General features: G+C 39.9%; 2 protein-coding genes across 3 annotated transcripts; both read left to right on the forward strand.

Moving 5' to 3' along the window:
* The first annotated feature begins 416 nt into the window (after positions 1–416).
* On the forward strand, positions 417–2434 carry rbp7a (retinol binding protein 7a, cellular). The gene is made up of 4 exons (XM_029436661.1): positions 417–507; positions 1057–1235; positions 1578–1679; positions 1907–2434. Exons 1-4 carry the CDS (start codon positions 435–437, stop codon positions 1964–1966), a joined length of 414 nt encoding a protein of 137 aa, XP_029292521.1. The 5' UTR covers positions 417–434; the 3' UTR covers positions 1967–2434.
* Positions 2435–3692: 1258 nt separating this feature from the next.
* ube4b (ubiquitination factor E4B, UFD2 homolog (S. cerevisiae)) lies at positions 3693–22809 on the forward strand. 2 transcript variants are annotated; one of them, XM_029435736.1, is made up of 29 exons: positions 3693–4032; positions 5375–5594; positions 6859–6994; positions 7518–7605; positions 7951–8095; positions 8755–8980; positions 9224–9703; positions 10554–10658; positions 11729–11870; positions 12202–12302; positions 12473–12587; positions 13546–13629; positions 14124–14180; positions 14948–15064; positions 15284–15382; positions 15471–15584; positions 16056–16254; positions 16776–16914; positions 17038–17137; positions 17357–17484; positions 17656–17754; positions 18026–18261; positions 18385–18511; positions 18639–18783; positions 19098–19232; positions 19424–19615; positions 20147–20321; positions 21315–21461; positions 21656–22809. In XM_029435736.1, exons 1-29 carry the CDS (start codon positions 4009–4011, stop codon positions 21718–21720), a joined length of 4140 nt encoding a protein of 1379 aa, XP_029291596.1. In that variant the 5' UTR covers positions 3693–4008; the 3' UTR covers positions 21721–22809. The 2 variants fall into 2 exon arrangements, with proteins under 2 accessions (XP_029291596.1, XP_029291597.1); XM_029435737.1 differs by lacking the exons at positions 9224–9703; positions 10554–10658 and having other exon boundaries at positions 21656–21796.
* The last annotated feature ends 380 nt before the right edge of the window (positions 22810–23189 follow it).

The raw sequence follows: 23189 nt of genomic DNA on the forward strand, positions 1-23189 counted from the left end.
TTCCTGGGAAAATGCTGTACTTATAATACTCACAAATAAATGGAACTATGCAAACAATACTGAAAACTTGAAGTAAAATTCCATTATTTCACTCAAATAGAAATACTACATCAAGCAGGATTCATATCTAAAGGATTACCACTTTAAGGTCAACATATGTTTCCTTGTGTTGCAATTAATGTGCGACATCTGATGCAAATTATGAAGTGAACTGTGTGGTGAGACCAGTCTGACATGTCTGCCCCTTCTTCACACTGGCACTGAGGAGTGCACCTCCCTCACCCTCACATGGTCCTCAGGTGACAGGGAATGAGGTGAAGGCACACCTACCTTTACACCTCCAGGTCTCTCACAAAACAGCACAGTCTGCTTTTCATTACTACTCATACACACACGTCTCAGGAGGAAAGAAGGAATACAAAAAGGTCATCAAAATGCCAGCCAGCCTCTATGGTACATGGGACCTCATCAGCAATGACAACTTGGAGGGCTACATGACAGCACTGGGTAAAAAATGTACCACATAATTTAACTTTGAAGTCTGTGAAAAGGTTTATTATTTGTTATTTTAAAGGCCCTTCTAGGTACGACATTGGAAGTTAGCAGAAGCTATAAATGCTGTGATACACTGCATTGGATAATTGTTGTACAATTCTCTATGTGTATTGTATGTGTCCCTATCAAATAATCAGTAAATTCAATTCAATTAATTGAGATTTCGGCATTTCTATTTCTTGGTTTGAGAAAACTAATCTTGTTAAATGTTTTTAAATCCAAAAAAAAATAATAATTGGAAGGCAGATTCCTTCCTTTTAGTTTTTGTCTCCTGTGTTTTCTGTCTGTAACGTGTTTTTGTTTATGCAGCAGCCATTGAATAGAGCATTAAGTGAAATACTTTGCCACATTAAATTTTGTGCTTTTGTAACAGTGCTATTTATGGTATGCATGGGACTGTGTGAGGGAGATAGTGTGTGTGTGTTTGTAGTCCGTTGGTGAGTTCATGCCCCAGATTTGTACTCTGTTTACTTAAGGAAAACACTTCCTCTAACATTCCAGGTATCAGCCCTTGCTTACGAAAGATTGCTCTGAAGGTGAAGATGAGGAAGGTGATTGAGCAACAGGGGGACCAGTACACCATCAAAACTGTCAGCAAGATCAAAAACTACACCATCTCCCTCAGAGTGGGTGAGGAGTTTAAGGAGTTTACCAAAGGACTGGACAACAGAAATGTCAAGGTGAAGATAAATGGCTGATGAATTGTGTGTTCAAAGTTAAAGTAAGCATAAAGATTCCAAGTGGTTTGTAGATCATGTGTGTCTGTGTGTCTGTGTGTCTGTGTGTTTAGATATTTTTTTGGCATGTTCACCTTTATTTGATTGAGGACAGTGTGGAATTGATGGGGGGGAGAGAGAGAGGGAGGGGTACTACATGTAACAAAGTTCCCGAGGCAGGAATCGAACCTGGACATTGTGATTATATGTTCATGTTCTGCTGGCTACCAAAGCATTTTAAACGGACTGCTAAACCTGTTCTACGGTTTAATTTCCACTCTCTCTTCTTCTCTGTCCTCTGTGCAGTCACTGGTGACATGGGAGGGAAATAAACTGGTGTGTGAACAGACTGGAGAGAAGAAAAACCGGGGCTGGGCTCACTGGATTGAAGATGACAAGCTACATCTGGTAAGAACAATACACTAAACAATACAGGCAAAAAAAACGTTTTTTTATGCAATGTTCAAGTTTCAGAGTTTGGGCTATTTTGCTTTTATTCACCAAAGGTTAGCACTAGATAATGCCTCATTTGCATATTTAAACATAACATTTTAACTTAAAAATGTTACCCTATTCCTCTGTAGTGTCTCCCCTTAACAGCATAATAAATAAACATTTGTGTGACCTACCCTCAGGAGCTGTACTGTGAAGGAGAAGTCTGCAAGCAGGTTTTTAAGAAGAATGTGAACGAGTGATATGGAATGAAAGTTGATTTTCTGGAGAAGTAACTTTGTGTTGAAAGGACTCGTGTGTTAAATACACAACTCTAAACCCTGAATAACAAAAACACACTATAAATCAAGTGGTATTTCTTTTGTAATCTGACTTCAATGCTCAGTTCAGGAGTAAATGTCTTTCCTGTCAGGGTATGGATTTACACCACTAGATGGCATCACTGCATTATTGTTTGTACGATACTTCTGTCTACACTGGTCTCTAGCTAAGTGGTGTTCGGCCTCAGGTAAAATGAAAAATACTTTGCATCAAGCCTGTTTTTTGCTCCTTTAAGATGGCTTAAGACTCAATACAGGCTCTGTTTAGTGCAAACTTTTTCTTTCCTTCAAATCTCTTTTGTCTGGTGAGACGAATTTGAAATGCCAGATTTTCTTTGCATTGGCTTGGGCTGGCCATCTGACATTTGGCTGAACTATTTGGAAATTCCTCATTCTTGTAGATACATTAATACCTGATGTACAACAGAAAGTGAGTTGTAGGATATGTGGATTACAGTTGTATATGAATTTTGTATAATAAAATGGGTTTTTGAAATCTAAAGTGGCATATTTTGTTATTTAATCGTTTGTTTTTGACATTCCATCCTCTGTAAAATAAACAAACGCATCTTTCTGATTGTATGCTATCAGGTCCTCTCACTCATAGGTCTGGCCTGTGTTATTATTCATCCCACTGGTGATGGTCGAGGCAGGAACTGTGTTATAATAATCTGTAATATAATACAATGGGGCTGTATACAGTGGTGGAATGTAACAAAGTACATTTACTCAAGTAATGTACTTAAGTACGAATTTGACGTATTTGTATTTTACTTGAATATTTCGATGTTATGCAACTTTATAGTCTACTCCATTTCATCTTAGAGGCACATATTGTACGTTTACTTACTTTTTCAGATTACAGTTTTCATCCTTCCTGTCCAGTGAAAGCCAAGTCACCAAATTTGGTGATATTGAATGTTTGGGATAAACTGAAGGATGGAGTGTCCCTTTATGGGTTGAGAAAATTGAGAAAAAACACAAGATAAATAAACTATTGAAAGAACTCTCTTGGATCAAAATGTATCATCACAAAGATGAAAACAGGGTTGTATCTCTGATCTCATGAAAAGTAGACTTTTTAGAGATACGTGGTCCTCACAGAACAGTGACAAGGCTACAAACATATGATGATCTTATAGAATATGAGGCATTGCAGTAGTTTAAGCTACCCAACTGTAGGCTGTATAAAGGAGTTCAAATTAGCACAACCTTAAACATCTACAGCAGTGACATGCAACATACACAACAATGCAGCAGTGATATTAATCTAGAAACGTCATAATAGTAAAACACTGACAGGGACATTTTTTGTACCCTTTGCTGATAATACTCTGAATACACTGAATGTAGATAATCTGCCATCTGTAGCTACTGGTGCCTTGACTGGTACTAGCCTCCCAACACCAGAGGTCCAAAAAAACCTCTTTGTAGTGACCTTGTTATGCCACACTGACTGTTAATGCACACTGAGTTTAATGAATAGGCCTACATACAATATGTGCTGTTTATTGTTTAAGAAAAAGCGTTTAAGAGCCGCTATGTGGCAGTCAATCCACTGCAAACCAGGAGAATATACACATTTATAACCGATGAAATATTACATTTATCTGTGCGACACAGTGAAGCCTCACACCTCCCCCAGTAGGCTCTTAGGTCACGTGACATTTGTGTAGAACCAAAATGGCTGCTGTTGTATTTTGACGTATAATAGCTAACTGCTTTTCTTTTTGTTTCATTCTTGGTATAAAACTAGCAAACGAAAGACTTTTTGGAGGAACTGTATCTTGCCACCCTCCTTATACTAGTGTCCTAGTTTTTATCTTGAAGACAATCAAGACTGACACTTATTTGTTGACCCAGTTGGACTATGCATATTTAGTTCTAATACAGGCTAGCTAGCTGGCTCTGGCTGGCACACATCAAAGCAGTTGAAAGTGAAATAGCTAGCTAACCTAGCTGCGATGGAGGAGTTGAGCGCAGATGAGGTAAGGCGACAATGGGGAAAAAACGCTCAAAATGTGTGCCGAGAATTAATGCGTCTTTATTTTGCTAACATTACGAATTAGACTTAAATCCCTTCCTTTTCTTTGTACCTCATGTCAAATGGTTTTCCACTAGTCGACTTGAGATACTAGAGCTAGCTCAGAGGCTAGCATAGTCTAACGTTAAACTGAAGAAATCTGTCGGCGACAAAATCACATATTTAACGTTGTTTCAACACCAGTATAAATAAGTGTGTGCTATATAACGCGGTCCATACGATGTTTATTTAGCAGAGTCAGTTGAAAATAACCAACTGAACGAACAAGGTTCATGTTGTTCGTATGTTTCTGTCACCGTTCTAAGTAACATTCATTTAATTTAGCCGGAACATAATGCTAACTAGCTAATGCTATAGAGGTTGTGCACAATCTGCTCCATGGATTATATTGCTTAACATTTAAAACGTGTAAACGAATGTAAATACATTGAATTATTTTCCACTGGCAGGTGGTTTCTACGTTTTATATTTTGACAGATGACGTTACATTTTGTGTACTGAGTTGATTTGGCATATTTTTCTACGGTAAGCTAGCTGACAGTTGCTAACGTTGTTTTGCTAACAGACAAAAATTAGCCTGCGAGACGACTCAGCATAAAAAACACACCGGGCCACCATTGTGCAATCAACTGTGGGCCGACAAACAGTTATGTGGCCACTGAGCTGTTCCCCTTGAACCTCTCATAATATTTTATAAAGTGTTATTTCTTTGTCACCTTGTACCCTTATTCAGCTAACGGTACTCTATCAACTCGCAATACAGCGTGCTGTTCATTTACTATAGTTATGGTCTTTTGCCGAGGTGCACGATTGAACACGATTAGTGCTACATCTGACTTTGTTCGCAATGTAGGTTACACTGTATATATATGTATATATATATATATATATATATATATATATATATATATATATATATATATATATATATATATATATATATGTGTGTGTATATATGTGTATATGTATGTATGCATTTATTCGACAAGGCCTTTGTGTTAAATGTAAGACAATGTAACTGCAAAACCACTGCTTCAATTATTTGTCTTTTGTTGGTTGCTAATGATCAACGATGGGTAATGGAAAAAAACATATCTGCTTAGATTTCTTATCTTATCCAGGCTGATTGTGCCAATCATTTAGCCAGAGATATAAAGAAAATATATTCTATCAGTTAATGATCAATATACATTTCAACAGTCCTGTTATAGAATAAGTTAATTTTATGAAGAGTTGTACAGTGAGCTTTCAGTGAATATGTAAATGTGCGGGTATATTCATTAAAGATCCGCAGAAGAAGATTGGCACGACTGGCAGGGGGACAGACGTCACAGCCCAGCACCCCTCTCAGCACACCCCTGACATCCCCACAGAGAGAGACTCCCCCTGGACCCCTCCCTGGACCCTCAGGTGCTGCACCCCAGCCCCTGCCACCAGCTGCCTCTCAATCATTGGGGCTCAATGTCCACAGTGGTACCCCTGCCACATCCCCTATGGGCACCTCCGGTATGAATTGAATAACATCTACAGGTTTTAAGATGATTGTGCCAGTTTGTCATAATTACTGTTGGTGCAAGTAATACTTTAGGTTAAATTGCTGTTTTTTAGGATTGATATTAACAACAGGTCAGGATCCAGTCAGCTTTCTCTGATTATCTCCATAAAGTTATAGTTGTTAACCTCTTTTGTGATCTTATCCCTGACCATTGTCTCTGAGGTTTGGAAGATAAACAACCTTGGTTGTTTGAGTTTGAGTGCAACACTGAAAGGGACCTTAATATTTGTGTCCTTGATATTCGAACAGCAAGATCCAGTCATACCCTGTCCCTGAATGACAATAACTCAAACAGCAGCAGCTTGTTGTGATTACCAGTGTCCCTGTGCGACACAGTGTAGGCGTATAAAGTGAGAATTGATGCTTTTATGCATTGCTCTAGAAAATACACCAGTAAGCCATGTATGGATTGAGTGACAACTTCCTTACATTGTTTGTTGGTATGCGTAGATGTGGTGTTGTTGCTATACGTAGAGGTGGTATTGTTGCTATACGAGGCTGCCTTTTAATGCTTGTAGCGCCAGTGGTACTTTTCATAAATAGTGAAATTTGTGATTTTTCTTCTTGACAGTTACCACAAGCCTTCATTGCATGTAAATGCATTTGTTATGAATGTTATTTTTCCTGATACAATCAGTGTATACACTTTTTATTTAACTCAACTGTTAGTAATGATGATTATTGTTCAACTGGGAGTGAGTGGTTAAATCCAGCCCTTCACCCGCAGTAAGATCCTGGTTGTTAATCAGCTTTCTCTCTACCTGTTTGCTTTAATCAGGGCTTATGAAGGTATGGCACACCATGTTGATCTTAAAATCGGCAATCTGAGCCTTTACTTAACCTAGTGTGACCTGAAAATGTTTTCTTTAATGTGGCTGCTTAAAGCTTATAAACAAAGTTTATTAATAGTGCGATGCCATATCATACAAAAATGAAATCGGAGGCATTATAGTATGATTGATGTTTTGTAAAAACAAGAAAATATGACAGACTAAAGTCAGAAGCTGCACAGGCTGCACGTATACAAATATAAATGAGCCATAAGTTTTTAGATGACACCTAGGAGATGAAACTGTTTTTGTGAACCTTATCTCCTCTGGTAGGTGTGGATGCTTCGATTGCAGAGACTTGATCAGTCTAGACTTTCAGAGAAAACAAAAGTTAACAAATGTAAAACCCTGAATAGTGCTCAGTTGTGTTATTTTGCTTTTGCAGGGGTGGCATATGGTAGTCAGAGCAGCGAGGGTGTGAGCTCCCTCTCCAGCTCTCCCTCCAACAGCCTTGAGACTCAGTCCCAGAGTCTGTCCCGATCACAGAGCATGGACATTGACACTGCCTCCTGTGAAAAGAGGTAAGAGTTTTTCACATGACATGTTGCACTGCCAAGTTCAAAGGCTTTAAAAACCCCATGAAAATACCTTGTTTCTTTTTTAAGAACGATTTCCCACCGAAAATCTATGTTTTGATGATCAAATGCTTCTCTCATATTGGAGTGAAAGATTGCTACGTTTTTGTGATTCACACCAAAAATGATATTGGAACACTTATTCTTAAGATAACCACAGATATGAATATCACAGATCGTTTCTATATAAAGGGGTAACAATATTTAAAAGTGACTTGTTCCTTCACTTACTTGAGGTTTCTTCTTTAAAACATTTTTTTAAATATATATTTGTTGCGCAAACATCAATGAAAATGATACTGCTTTGTAGCATGGCCACAGGTTTTGCTCTTACAAGATCAGGTTATGAATATTGTTGTAAAAGAGATAAAAGAAATGTAACCCTTCATACGGACTATTGAGGTTTGAGTATATGCATGGTCTGCTTAGGGATGAAAAGACTGACTAAGCACTGCACCTCTTATTCCAGCATGTCCCAGGTGGACGTGGACTCAGGGATAGAGAACATGGAGGTGGAAGACAGCGATCGCAGGGAGAAGAGGAACTTGACTGAAAAGGTAAACTGCAGCAGTGAACACTACTCAACAGAGAGGGCTTTTTATCCTTTGTTACTTAGCCTCTTTGACTTTGAGCATGCATCTTGAGATCATACGAGTCTTTAATGAGTAAACATAAAAGGAGTCTTTGAAGGTGATTTGGGACTTTCCATAGACGCTACTCTTGGTTTCATTTATTAAAGTTCATTGAAACATGCGTACCCGTCTCTTGAAAGAGATGTAGTGATCATGAGATAATGAGTATCATGAGAATCAGAGTAATGCTAGTCCATTTGGTGTTTACTCTGTAAATGGCTTTAGATTCTGAACAAACCCTCACTGTGCGTCTCTATTGTTTCACCTCAGGAAACCTCTGCAAACTCGGATGTCTCAGAAGAACAGGCTCTGCAGCTAATTTGTAAGATCCTCCGCGTATCGTGGAAGGAGCAGGATAGAGATGTCATCTTTCTCCCTTCACTGGCTGCAGAGTTCCACCAGAACCCTAAAGATGGTATGTCACTGAATAACGTCTTTATCCCTGTAACCAATATAAGCTGACTGGCTTGCTGTATCTCAATTGGGATACTTCTGATAAGTACACTTCAAGTAGTACACTGTGTACTTACTTGCGTACATTTTGACTGGGTAGTGTTGTCTCAAATTGAACACCTTTGACCGCTTCTTCTTCTTCTCCTTCTTTTTAATGACAAATTGCAACCGGATGGAGCATTACCGCCTATGTTTGACCACGATTGTTGCCCGCCAAAATATTTTCTGGCTTGTTTGCTCACTTGACAATTGTATTAAAATGGAATACAAATGAATGTGATTTTACTTTTACACGCGTAGAACGTAAATTTGTATTGTGCCTCGTCTAGTTTGGTGGTCTCTCCCCATACGCTACGTAGACAAGATGGCGACCATTAAGGGTGATAAATGTCCCGCGTTCCACACAAACCTTTAATCGTTATAAGTACACCATCCGGGTACTCATTGTGCACTGCATTTTGCCATAGTTCCCAGTGTGAACGCACTTACGCATTCAAAATAGAAAGTGAAAGTACGGAAGAACGCAAATTAAGACCCAAACTGTGAAAAGGCAACGGCTTTTTTACAACTGATTTTGTGCATTTGATAACGTGTCTGTTTTGTTTTTCTTCTCTGCTGTAGTATACTCTGACTTCAAAGACCTGATAGGCCAGATCCTGATGGAAGTCTTAATGATGTCCTCTCAGTCACGTGTCCACAACCCCTTTGCCAGCTTGACCGCCACCTCTCAGCCAATTGCAGCAGCCAAATCCCCTGACCACCGTCTGACGCTGGTGCAGCCCTCCAGCCAAGGTGGCAGCCCCATGGGCCCAAGTGCAGGATCCTTTGGAGCCAGCTCTCTGTCCAGGCAAGTACCTTGACTCAGTATAATAAGCTCCTCTGACAGTGTAACTCCCACAGACATCACCTCTACTCCTCCTCAAAGGTGTGCTTTATTGATATTTAATTGGTATCCCGTCATTATAAGCTGCATTTTGTCTTTTCTTCTTCTACATTTTCTGATTTTGCTTTAATAATAATATAATTAAAATGTTTTAAGACGTGGTTGTTAGATGAGTTTTAACAATCATCGTCTCAATGTTGTTCACAGTCTGTATGGGTGCGGTAGTCCTCACTCGATGGCTTTGGATGCAGCCAAGACGACCTCCCCATCTCTCCCCACCCCTACTACACCCTCTGTACCTTCCACACCCTCTACCCCACAATTCGTTGTGCCCCCTAGCCCGCCCGCTTCTGCTACTCCGAGACAAACTCTCAACCCTCCATCTGCCCCCATGCCCATCTCCCAGCGCTATCGGCCTTATTCTGTCACCTCTCCTTGGGGCGCTCCTTCCCCATCCAGCCCGGGTCAAAGAGCATTTAATTTCTTTGGAGCCTCTCCTAGCCCTGCAGGGCCCTCTGTTCCTCCTAACACCCCAGTTCCTGTGCCACCACCCAACCCTCAGTCCCTCTCCTTGAGCTTACCTAGGGCTCCCAACCAACCCTCCTCCACACCCCCTCCTATTGTACCCCCATCTCCCAGATCGAATACCCGACAGGCTGCCTTTGCTTCCAGGATCCCACCGTCTAGGTATCACATCTGCCATTTGCATGTCAGTGTGTGTGGTGCACACGCATCAAACATACTAAAACCATAACACTTTGTGAACCCCAGATGTGACGTTGGGTGTGAACTGAGAATCTTTGGCCAAATCCTTTTTGTTGTATACATTGCTTCTTCTGCTAAGATTCATGCGTTATCATCTACACTTACAATGATTTCAACTGGATAATATTTATGCTGCCTGTCTCAAAGTCAATTAACAACCTGATATTTGAGCGTTTCTATGTTTTAAAATCTTAAGTTAAAGGGAAATGGAGAGTTCCAGCAGCAATTGTATAAAAATAATTATACATAATCAAACTTCATATTTTTTATATGAATTTTCAAATGCAAAGCTGAAGATTTAACCAAAAAATGCTAACATACAGGCTGTTCAGACAATTAACAGGCATTCCACTTTTAGTTAGTATTAAGTTAGTTTTGCTAATCTGCAAATAACTAATATTAGATATAGTAAAACAAATTAATCCTACATTGCAATGAAGCTTTCGAGCAAATAAGATGTGGCTTACGCATCTTTGCATTGGCTTGCTCAAGACAAGTTGTACGAGTGATCGTGACAGTCAGTTCAGTTATCGGTTGGAAATCTTTTTATGACAGTATAAAAGCTGCAGACAAAATGGCATTAATGAATATTTGGCATGCTACCCTCCAGCATCCTTCCCTTAGTGCTTCCCTCTTCCTTGTCCTCTTTTCTTATCATTCCACATTTGTCTTCATGTTTGTTCACTGCACTTCTGCCTCCTCATGCTTGCACAACATCCTCTTTTTTTCCAACCTTTCCTTTTCTCCGTGTTTCTTTTCCTCGTCATGTTAGCCCCTTGTCGTTCCTGTTCTTTGCCCTCTCTGACATGTCTCAGGACAGCAGTGATGAAGATTCTCAGGAGGAGGAGGATTTTGCGCAGGTTCAGTTTGGGTCCAGGTACACCGCTGCACGGTGTGTGTGTTTGTGTGTGATTGCTCAGTTATGTGGCCACTACATTTTCCAGTGGGCACACAAGGCTTACCACTAACGGCACACAAACACACCAGGGTAGAGTGCTGAAAAATAAACGGATGTAGGCTTAGCCATCTTTTAAAGAGTTCTGTAACTGTTTTGGTCCTGGAGGTTTATACATATAAGGTCCCTTAACTACTACTTATAATATATTCTTTTGGTGGTAAGTATACGGTTTCTACGGAGCTGCACACCTGCTTTTTCTGTAACCCTGAACATTCAAAATCCTGTATTTGTTCCAACTTTTCCTGGCCTAGGGGTCCCTATTTATTGGGTTTATTTGGTTGATATACAAGACAATCCAAGAAGTTATCCTCAACCCTGAACAAGCATGTAAACTTAAACGTAAGATTTTCAATATTATTTAACCCTGTTGGTACAGCATGAGACTGTCATGCCTACAGTAGGCTGTAACTGTGTAATTTATTTAATGCATGGGCAAAATCACGAGGTGAGAAACGGAAACAGAAGTCGCTTTATGTGTGTCTGTTTTGCGCTGTAGTTTAGTGTATAGGTTTAATTCAACCAGCACATCTTTATTCAGGAGAAACTGTCGTGACTAAAGTTACATAATTACACAATATGTGTAGAGGTTGTTTTTATCTTCCAGAGCAAACTCCTAAGGTTTATCGTGCTTTTGAAGCGGCTCCCATCAGATTTTGCAGTTACATCTGACCACTAACGGCAATTTAAACTCATTTGGCAGTTAATGTGGCGAGCTGAATCCTAATATCAGCCTCAAAGACTTTCTGCAAACAGCTCTTGAATGTTTAATTTGATCACATTCTCTGTCAAGAGCCCATTGTTGAGATGATGCAATGCTGTCACTAATGCTTTATAGTTTGTTTCTTTCAGGACCCTTGAGAGTGGGTTTGAGCTTGTTAACCATACATACATGACTGTTTGATGCTAACGATGTATCTCTTTGTGTTGGCATGATTTCTGTTATTTAATGAGCCCCTCTGTGTCCTTGTTTACCTTTTTTTTGTGAATAGTCTTGGTGCATGTGGAGGGGGGATGTCCTGCGATTCAGCCAGCGATCGCTTCACCATTGAAGCATGCAAAGAGACGGAGATGCTGAACTACCTCATCGAGCGCTTTGACAGTGTTGGCATGGAGGAGAGGAAAGCTCCCAAGGTAAGTGTCTGTAAGACAAAGAAATGTTTATTCAGATGATATGTGCTTCTAGTATTGTGTTGTTTCCTTTTCTACTAAAGTTGAAAACTAATTTAGAGATTACATCGAGGCTTTACAATTGTAATGACTCGTATAGTAACAACTGCAGAAGAACAGTCTGTACTTCAGAGACGAGCTGCAGGCCAGATGGCCTGGAAATAAGCGAAGGATTTTACTTGTCAAAGAACACTGTGATTCAACAGTCCAGAGAGGGTTTCTGTGAAATCAGCTGTATACATTTGTGTCACACCTCTAACCTTTTTCTCTCTTCTCCTATCCTTTTCTCTCTCAGATATGTAGCCAACCAAATGTCAGCCAGCTTCTCAGCAACATTCGCTCTCAATGTATTTCCCATGTTGCCCTTGTCCTGCAAGGCACCCTGACCCAGCCACGGTAAGAAAGCCCGCCACACAGTGTGTCAATCTTTTTAATTATCTATCTTTGCATTGTGTACGTTCTGTTCCTTTTTCATTTTAGTCTCCATAGCAACTACTCTTTCAGTTTGACTCCAGAAAATGTTATTTATTTAATTTCCGCACAATGCTTCTGTTTTCTACGTGTAGGAGACCTCTCCATCAGTCTTTGCTGGTACCTTATCTGCTGTGTCGGAACCTTCCGTACGGCTTTATTCAGGAGCTGGTGCGCATTACTCACCAGGAGGAAGAGGTGTTCACTCAGGTGAAGCACGGCCGTCCATGTTTCATACATGTTGATACTTATTCACTTTGGCTTAAACCTATCCCAGCATACAGTGGGGCAGGAAGACATCCCAAACACACTCGTATTTACTCGTATAGATTGCAGGGATGACGTATTTTTGAAGACCTATCTGAAAGCTAACATCCCACTGGTTCCCTCAACAAAAAGCCAATGAGATTCTTCAGTTAGATTTTGGACTGTTGCATGAAATAAACTCTGTGGCAAACAAAGGTTTGATACTTACACAAATGAACACCACTTTTGATTTTTGAAGTATAAATGCAATTGGCTGGAGTAAAAAAACTAACGTTAGGCTATAAACACACTACACCACGGTCACATTACCACCACTGAGCTAAAGCTAATAGTAAATACGTTTCCTTGTGTTCTGCAGGATGACGTTTAATGCCCCCAACAACCTCTAGTCTCATTTATCCACTTGTTAGCAACCGTCTTTTTAAAAACGTGTAAAAGCTTCAAATTTTACGAGTGGGGTATTTACTGACAATGTCGTTAGACATACCGTGAAAATCTTTGAAGCTTGTGTTATCCACAACCTTATTTTAGTTATCTACTTAAAAACCCTGTTTAAAAACCAAAACAAACCTATTGACTTGGACATGAGGGAACCGGAAGTGCAACAGTGGTAACTCACGCAGCACTTTATTGCCTTTATTTACGCTGTACTGATCTCAATAAGAAACTCAATCTGTCTGTACAGGTAAGAACGAGGTAGCAGTTTACACAGTCCATGTATATCATTGTAATTGGAGATGCACCATTTTAAGGGCAGTCACCCTAAAGCACCTTCACATTGATAAAGGAAATTGCAATAATTAAGGCAAATGTCAGACAACTTTATACTCCGAGCTGGAAATGCAATTCTAATAGTTGACAGGGCACTGATGCGTGATACGTTTGCTATTTTGTTTTTCAGATCTTCATGCCCATCCTCCATGGGCTGGCTCTTGCAGTTAAAGAATGTTCCTTTGACAGCGACAACTTTAAATTCCCCCTTATGGTAAGAAGATGTTGTCCTGACCCGTACTGTAGTACCAGGCAGGAGGTGAAACCTTGTGTAGTCAAGGAGACCTGCAGTACATCAGGGCTTAATGAGGTGCAGGTACCCTGTCAGTACAGTAGATGTATCGCTCCACATATACAATATGTGTTTTAAATATGCAGCATAATACTGTTGCCATTGTGCTGCTTCTCCTCTTGGATATGTATGATGATGATTTTATTCCTACTTTTGAAAATCGAATCTCATTTTATCTCCCCATCTACGCTAGCATTCACAATAATAAACTACTTCAGTCTGATTTGGGCCCTCTGTGAATTTGCTGCATAGACCATTTTGTGTGTTGCCGGTTGTAAATAATATCTTGAATAATAATCTATAATCTCACACTTACCATTTGATCATTTTACTGATGTACGGTGTTCGAACCATGAAACCCAATTCACCTGTGAAGTCGAGCTCTGTTTCAGTCGTGTCGTGTCTTGTTTTTACAGGCATTAGCTGAGATTTGTGAAATCAAGTTCGGAAAGACTCACCCAGTGTGCAGTTTGGTGAGTATACACTTGGATGACAAGAGCTACATTATGTCCCTGAAAGGTTCATCATTATGTCCTCATGGCTCAGATCATTTAGGCCGTTTATTTCTCAAGTGAAGTCGCCTAACAATTTAATTACTTGTATCAAGTATGTGCAAGTCTGGCTTTTGTCTTTGTTGTTTATACCGTCATCATACCAGCATGGCTATTGGCGTCGGCACAGAAGAATGTGTTCTGCTTATTTTATTCATGACACTAAGTCTTCTTTTTGCCTCACAGAAGAATCGCAGGACAAAATTCCCCTGTGAATGGAAAAGGACTGAGTCTATATTTAGTGACAACAACCTCTCAAATCAGAGTTCTTTGAGTTCACATTAAGCTCACTGAGATGCTAAACTGTTAATTTATTATTGTACTTATATCATGAGTACTGCATGATTATTCTAAGTGCCATTATGGCATTTAATAATAATAATAATAATAATAATAATGCATTATACTTGTATAGCGCTTTTCTAATAACTCAAAGACGCTTAAGAGAGTGCGTAATACAAAGATAAATAAATGTATAAACGAACAAAACGTGTAATATCCCCTAGTGACTTAAAGTGAGTGAGCAGGTACATTGTTTTCCACAGTTGTTGACGGACACATACTGGCTTTCACTGGAATCTGATTGGATGGTTACTAGCACCACTAGAGAATAAAGTGTGTTAAATGTTCAACACAGAAAACCTGTGTACCCCTATGTAATATGTATCTGTCATGGCTCTTCTGTGCAGGTAACGTCGTTGCCTCTGTGGTGTCCCAAACCGCTGAGCCCTGGTTGTGGCAGAGAGATCCAGAGACTGTCCTACGTGGGAGCTTTCTTCAGCCTCTCTGTGTTTGCTGAGGATGATGTGAGATTTCTAATAAATTAACTTAAATGAGCAACAAACCTGAGTAGCATTAGATGGTGGCCAATTTGCAATGAATTCTAATACTTTAATGTCCTGCCAAAAGATGAATAGTGTCTGAGAAAGGCCTAACCAAGAATGTGAAGAAGAACGGCAAGTTGTTTAATGTTGGGACGATCTTTAATGAGTAAACTCTAACGCGTTTTTCTTTTTTTTCTTTAGACAAAAGTAGGAGACAAGTATTTCTCTGGCCCAGCCATCACCATAGAGAACACACGGGTCGTCAGCCAATCATTGCAGCACTACCTGGAGTCGGCAAGGGTGAGTCTCCGCTTCATAATGTATTCATTCAATATCTGACCTTTTGTATATACAATAATGTGTTAACGGTGTTTGTCATCATTTTCAGGGTGACTTGTTCAAAGTGCTCCATAACATCCTACTAAATGGGGAAACGCGCGAGTCAGCTCTTAATTACATGGCAGCTCTAGTCAACTACAATGTGAAGAAAGCTCAGATGCAGGTAAGTCATTGATTCCTCATCCAACAGAATACTGCCACATACACAAGAGAAAGCTGTAGTTTATAGATGCAATTCAGTTCTAAATGTTTGCATACATTTTTCCACTAAATAAAGAAAAAAGTATTTAGTTTGACATGTAATAAATTAAAAATAGAGTATGTGATGATGATGAGGAGGAGGATGATGATGATGTTCCTGTATACTAAACTGTACAATATCAGTATTTCCTATATGCAGTACAAGTAAGCTTTATACTGATACTTTGCTGCTGTAACAATTTCCCCACTCTGGGACTAATAAAGGATTTATCTAATATTATCGTATGCCCCCCCCCCCATTGTGTCATTGGGACTTGATGTTCTGTACTGTACAGTAAACTGCCTAATTACATTTATTTTGCTGATTTGTTCTTATATTCAGATTGTATTTACAGCTTTTGAACATGAATTTGTCTTTGCTCTTTTCTCGTAGACCGATGACAAGTTGGTGTCGACAGACGGTTTCATGCTCAACTTCTTATGGGTGCTGCAACAGCTGAGCATGAAAATCAAGCTGGAGACGGTGGACCCTTACTACATTTTCCACCCACGGTGTCGGCTTGTCGTCAGCCTAGAGGAGACGCGTCTGAAAGCCACCATGGAGGAGCTCAAGAGCTGGCTGACTGACATGCGTAAGTTGACACAAATAAAAAAACAGATTTATTATAGTAACCAAATTGTATTTGAAGTTTGAAATAAGTTGATATTTTGTTAATTTGAGTAAATGCAAGTCTACTCCATCGCTCACAGACTGCTGCCATTTTGAGATATCTGGTAATTACACGTAGAGGAGCCATTTTAGAAACTATCAGTTTCAGGGATTCATTAACATGCCAGATCTGTGATTTCTATTTATTTATTTGTAATCTAATGAATCTTAGATGAATCATCCTTGTGTTACTGCTGCCACATTCCTCCTCCCTGCTTTATTTGGAGTCATCTTCAAATAACAACAGCTGTACCTGCTGCACTGTGTGCGATTCATGTCAAGTAATTCATAAAGAACTCTTACACATATGACCTAATTCAACATGATTTGTTTAGGTAGTAAAGCTGACGTAGAGCTGTAATGCTTCTGGCAGACTAGTTCTGATGGTGGTGGTATTTGTTTCTATTATTGTAAATAATACATTTAATTTGTTCTCATTGACAGATGAAGACCCCACCAAGTTCTCAGAACCCAAGTTCCCCACCGAGTGTTTCTTCTTGACACTGCACACCCACCACTTGTCCATCCTGCCTGGCTGCAGGCGTTACATCCGAAGGTTGCGAGCAATCCGAGAACTGAACAGGTATTTATTAATTTTCAGTTCAAATGCAGATTGATCAACATCACCTCAAAAAGTACACAGACATACGTGTATGCATAGCATGCTCCAGCTATGTGTGTTTTGATGTGTTTTTCCCCATGTTAGGACTGTAGAGGAGCTGAAGAACAGTGAAAGCCAATGGAAAGATTCTCCCCTGGCTAGTCGACACAGAGAGATGCTCAAGCGCTGCAAAACCCAGCTCAAGGTTAGTTTAACATTCTTGTACACGCACCCACTGTCTTTCATTGATTGATTTGATTAAACCTGGAACACTGATTTTAAAGGTACAGACCTACCAATACTCAGCTCTGTTTACTGGACATTAGAGGATCCTGCACTATCCCTAAATGCTGAAACATGCACATCGAGGACGGAGCATATTTTCAGAGATGTGATCCTCATCGTGTGTGACTTTTCCTGTCAGAAACTGGTGCGAGCCAAAGCTTGTGCTGACGTGGGCCTTCTGGATGAGAACTTGCTCCGCAGATGTCTGCAGTTCTACAGCACAGTCATCCAGCTCATTCTTCGCATGGTGGACCCTGCCTACCCTAAGTGAGTCCCCCTGCTTTGTTGCGATGCTGATGTAAAAGGAACAGATGTGGCATCACGCAAAGCATTTGTTTTTGTTTTATTTTTTTGCTATATTTTATGCTGCGTTTCACTTCAAACTGTATTATGAATCTGGATGTAAGTACCATGTTTGTTTCTTCATTCCTTACACAGCATTAACCTGCCACTGCACCCTGAGATTCCCAAAAGCTTTGCTGCTCTGCCTGAGTTCTACATTGAAGATGTGGCCGAGTTTCTGCTTTTTGTTGTGCAGTAAGTTTATAGCTTAGTCTTTTGCACTTGTCTCATTCTTCAACTATGTTCTAACAAATCACACCTTGTGGATGGGAGTGATAAAATGTTCACACTGTAACATGTCAGAACAGAAAGTACGATATAATATGAGAAACATAGCTGTTATATGTCAAATAAAACTGGCACACAATAATACATTTATCAATACAAGAAATGTGACAATTCTTTGTGCTTTTAGTGTCGGCATGTATAAGCTCTGTTTCATCCCCCCCCCCCCCTCTTCTTCTAGGTATTCTCCCCAGGTTTTATATGAGCCATGTGTCCAGGACATTGTCACCTTCTTGGTGGTGTTTATCTGCAGCCAGAACTACATCAGGAACCCTTACCTTATCGCCAAGTTGGTGGAGGTGCTGTTTGTCACCAACCCTGCTGTACAGCCTCGTACTCAGCGATTCTCTGAAATGATGGAGAACCACCCGTTGTCTGTCAAACAGCTGGTTCCCGCCCTCATGAAGTTCTACACTGGTGAGTTTTATGTGACCTTTAAATCAAAGATGTTGTTTGGTGAAAGGGATATAGTGTAGATTATTGACTGTACGGTCTTGATCCTTTCCTTTTTAACTAAATAAAACTGTCTCCTCTTGTCAGACGTTGAGCATACCGGCGCCACCAGCGAGTTCTATGATAAGTTCACTATACGGTACCATATAAGCACTATCTTCAAGAGCCTCTGGCAGAACCTTGCCCACCATGGCACCTTCATGGAGGAGTTCAAGTGAGGGTTTTATTTTTTTTTGACAAACAATTTGTGTTGTCTAAGAAATTACACACTTTAGGTTTGAGTCAGTGGCTGTCTGACTTGGATCAATTCTAACCTACTTTTCCATCTTACGCCCCTCTAGCTCTGGCAAACAGTTTGTGCGCTACATCAACATGCTGATTAATGACACCACATTCTTGTTAGACGAGAGCCTTGAGTCCCTGAAGCGTATCCACGAAGTCCAAGAAGAGATGAAGAATAAGGAGCAGTGGGACCAGCTGCCTAGGGTCAGTGCTCAGCCTTGTAGTAGCAGTAGCAGTAGCAATAGTAAAAAACGTTGCTGATAATTAACTTAATTTGCAGCTTTCATACAAAAATTGCAGCACAACGTTCTTTACAATAAAGGAAATTGGACAGAATGAAAATAAAAACAGAGATATCATGTCATAATTTATGGAAAATAAGACACTACTACTACTATAATAATAGTTCAAATTAAATAGAATATATAAAATGCAAAGAATCAACAGATCTGTAAAACAGAGTTTCTCCACAGAGCATCATTCAGAAGCATTGTTTATGTTTACCTCTAAACTTTCAGGAACAGCAGCAGAGCCGGCAGTCCCAGCTGACTCAGGATGAGCGTGTGTCTCGCTCCTATCTGGCCCTGGCCACGGAGACGGTTGAAATGTTCCACATCCTTACCAAGCAGGTCCAGAAGCCTTTCCTCAGGCCTGTGAGTGTCACTGCCCCTACTGGACATTTTTGGAAGAAATTTCACACTTGAACTCGATGTGGTCTAGGCTCTGAGTGAAAATGTTTTCTTAATTATACAATAACAATTAATGTAAAGGCAACATCAACAGCCTAAATTAGCCACTCTGAGCCCATCAAGCTATTCTAAGCAGTGCCTTCTTTTTCATGCAGGAGCTGGGGCCTCGTTTAGCTGCCATGCTAAACTTTAACCTCCAGCAGCTCTGTGGGCCTAAGTGTCGGGACCTGAAGGTGGAGAACCCTGAGAAGTATGGCTTTGAACCCAAAAAGCTCTTAGACCAGCTGACGGACATCTACCTGCAGCTAGACTGCGCACGCTTTGCTAAAGCGATTGCAGATGACCAGGTTGGCACAGAAGTTTACGTTAATCACGAATGCAGTATTTTCACTGAAAGATTAAGCTTCACTTTGCTTGTTGACAAAACACAAGTGAGAGTTTGTTGCAATGAATAATGTCCATGGGAAATGGCTACAGGAAATGGTGGTATATCATCACAAGCATGGCCGTATTGCCTTGAAGACATCATCATGAAGTACTCTCAAGTTTTCATGAATACTCACTTCTCCCCAGATAATGCAAGCAGGAAGCAGTGATGTACCAAATAATGTAGATTAGATGTGAAAACCAGTTACTGTAACATGTTAGTGTGTGTGCTTGATAATCTATCATTTTTGACATAACTTTTTAGTGCAGAATTAATATGTTGGGGAACCTGGCTGCTGCTTATTGCATACAGTGTCACAATCTATGAAAAGTCTTAAATATAAAGACAATAACACACAGTCACGGCACCGATTACACTCATCACCTCAAAGATACTCTTATCTTGCAGCTCCACAATAATTTTCATCTCTTTTTTTTTTTTGTTCTATCAGCGGTCGTACAGCCGCGAGCTCTTTGAAGAGGTGATTTCAAAGATGAGGAAGGCTGGTATTAAGTCCTCTATTGCCATTGAAAAATTCAAGCTGCTATCGGACAAGGTGGAGGAAATAGTCGCCAAGAACTCCCAATCTGAAATGGACTACAGTGACGCACCTGACGAGTTCAAAGGTCTGTCTGTCTGTCTGTCTGTCTGTCTGTCTGTCTACATAAAATGTGTTATGTTTAAATTAAAAATGTTGTGTTTTTTGTTGTTCCCTTACCCACATGTAGTAAGTCACTGAATCTTTGGCCCTTATCAGAAAAAGTCACCTGCTTAGAAATGTGGTGTGACCTCAGGTCAGCCAGTGCAGACAGACAGGATCTTCAACAGCCTCTGTTGCTGTTGAGTTCCAGACATTTGCAGGGGCTTTTGCAGCTCATTGAGGTCATATAGAAAGCTTAGAGCGAGGCTATCCTATAACCACAGACTTAATATAATCTAGAAACGGAACGTGGCCCACATACCACCTTTGATTCTCAGATATGCCAGCCAACCCACCACAGTTGACGGGAGTGTGCCGGACAGAAGGCTTGAGTATCGTCTTTCACTGTGGTTAAAATCTCCCACGCCAGGTTTTATTTTTGTAACGCATAAGTCCTACTGTAACAACCTTGTGACATTTCAATATAGGGCACACTTTATCGAAGTCTCTCATTTAGTTTTTATTGGAGTTTTTCTTTTACTGGTGTTTTGATAGGTGCAGCAGTATGGCTGTCACATAAAACATACTTTTTTCAACAGCTGGGGTTCGACATGTCAACAAAGTTTGATGAAGACATGCCTTACAGGGTGATAATAGTGATTTAGTTTATTTTTCTCTTTATTCAAAGATTATTATTGCTGCAGCTAGTAACCTCGACTCACATGTATGCACAACATTTGAATACTAACCCTTCTTCAAACACAAGGAGCAACCTGTTAAGCAGGCTATAATGTTTGTTTCGCCTCGTTTTAAATCAAATAAATAAATAAACTGGATATGATGACAACTTTCACTGAACGGTGCACATGCTAATGTTGGTAAAACTCACTTTCAGGATTATCAGATGAAATCTTTTTGTTTTTGTTTCGAGAGTGCTAGCTTCTTTAATTGTCTGTAAAATGCGCCCTTGTTATAACAGACCCTCTGATGGACACACTGATGACTGACCCTGTGATTCTGCCTTCGGGGAATATCATGGACCGATCCATCATCCTGCGCCACCTGCTTAACTCCCCCACTGATCCCTTCAACAGGCAGCCACTCACAGAGAGCATGCTTGAGTCAGGTAACAACAACAACAACATGATGCCGTTCACCAGTAATTACATGTCAAATTCTGTTCAAGTCTCTCTTACTAGAAACAGTGAAGAAGGTATCTAGTTTTAGATTTAAGGCAAGTGATTTCAGGACTCCTAAATGTTTAAAATAGATGATTGCCGTTTGTTATAAGTTCCTCACGATCTGTGTTTGATTCTACAGTCCCTGAGTTGAAGGAGAGGATCCATACCTGGATGAGAGAGAAACAGGGCGGACGGCCTGTCTGAGGACAACATGTCACCGTCTGGCCTGCTAACCATCATTAAGAGAGCTGTCCAAATCACCCGACTTCAGTGCCACGACTACAAACGACAACAACTAAAAACATTTGAATGGAAAAAAAAAAGACCTGATTTGATTTTATTCGCATTTACCCTTTTTGTCTCCAACCATTACCATGGTTCTAAAAACAAAATATAATAAAGTTAAGACTTTTAAGTTTTTTTTTCCTCATGAGTTTGTGTGTGTATATATATATCAAAATATATACATATATTTAACAAAAGTTAGTTAATGCATTATAGTGCTACAAGAATACGTTTCCAACACCAACGGGTTTACCAGCGAGGTGCATAGAGTCTTTTCATCGATCACTTTCCTTTTCAGGGCCTCATTTTGTTTTGTAATACTCTATGTTGGCTTTATTAAAGACTTATGATTTTAGGGAGAGGGGAGGGCAATACATTTGGGAGAGTGGGTGGGTTTGGATAAAATTGATAGCCCCGAGTTTTCATTATCAAGACTGTGACAATGATGAACTTGAGTCCACATAATGTATGCTGATGTCCCAGAGCTAACTGATGCACAGTTTGTGCTTGTAGACAAAGTTCAGAACTGGGAATATCCATTAAGGATGTAGCTTAACGTAAACTAATCCCAAATGTCAGCTTCCTTAGTACAGTAGGAAGATAAGCAGTGGTTCACCAAAATACAGTATGTTCAGTTGTTCTTTCTAGTCACATTTCTCCTGCTGACTTCAATAGACTGAATTTATTTCTTGTGTGCATGGCCTCAAGTCCAGGACCTCCTAAGCGCCTCATGGACAAATAACCCTCTTTTTTTAGGCGAAATGGAAGGAACATGAGAGAATGTAGCATGACCACCAGAAACACCATCGTAGGAGCTCACCATTAAAAAATCTGCTCTACAGAACCACTGACATCTCACGTCAAGATGGTCTCTTTCAAATGGCACTGTACCTAACATGACCTAACATGACCTTGCTGACCTTAACTGTACAGGAAGTTATTTCCTTTAACCACAGACCTGTTTTGGAAGCTAGGATTTTGAACTGAAATAAATGATGATGCACATTATTTCACAACTCGTCACTTTTCTTTCCACAGATTGATATTGTAGTGGTTTTGTTAGGTCCTTTCTTTTGGCCAAAGCTTTTTAGTTTAGTTTATTAGACTTTATGAAAAGAAGGATGTTACATCAACATATTAGAGATTATACAAAGTCTAAAACTTTTTTCCCAATTATTTTATGTCAGCGTAAACATGCAACAATCCAGTTGAAATGAACAAATACTATAAATACCATCATTATCAATAAAATCACCCAAAGTCAAACACCAAAAAATAAATGAAAGCTTACACTTCTCCTGTGATGGTTACTGTTTTGTTTTTTACTTGCAAAAAATATTTATTTAAATTCTTGGCAACACAAGCTGTTTTTTTTCAAATGTGGTTTC

This window comes from Cottoperca gobio, chromosome 7, assembly GCF_900634415.1.
Source record: "Cottoperca gobio chromosome 7, fCotGob3.1, whole genome shotgun sequence".
NCBI classification, from domain to species: Eukaryota; Metazoa; Chordata; class Actinopteri; order Perciformes; family Bovichtidae; genus Cottoperca; species Cottoperca gobio.

What these genes read in the sequence shown, in the direction of transcription:
- rbp7a (XM_029436661.1), top strand. Translation starts at nt 435, where the DNA reads ATGCCAGCCAGCCTCTATGGTACATGGGACCTCATCAGCAATGACAAC. An exon ending in GGGCTACATGACAGCACTGG is followed by an intron (nt 508 to 1,056) that starts GTAAAAAATGTA and finishes CTAACATTCCAG; the next exon opens with GTATCAGCCCTTGCTTACGA. An exon ending in TGGACAACAGAAATGTCAAG is followed by an intron (nt 1,236 to 1,577) that starts GTGAAGATAAAT and finishes TCCTCTGTGCAG; the next exon opens with TCACTGGTGACATGGGAGGG.
- ube4b (XM_029435736.1), top strand. Translation starts at nt 4,009, where the DNA reads ATGGAGGAGTTGAGCGCAGATGAG. An exon ending in GGAGCCAGCTCTCTGTCCAG is followed by an intron (nt 8,981 to 9,223) that starts GCAAGTACCTTG and finishes TGTTGTTCACAG; the next exon opens with TCTGTATGGGTGCGGTAGTC. An exon ending in CAGGTTCAGTTTGGGTCCAG is followed by an intron (nt 10,659 to 11,728) that starts GTACACCGCTGC and finishes TTTTGTGAATAG; the next exon opens with TCTTGGTGCATGTGGAGGGG.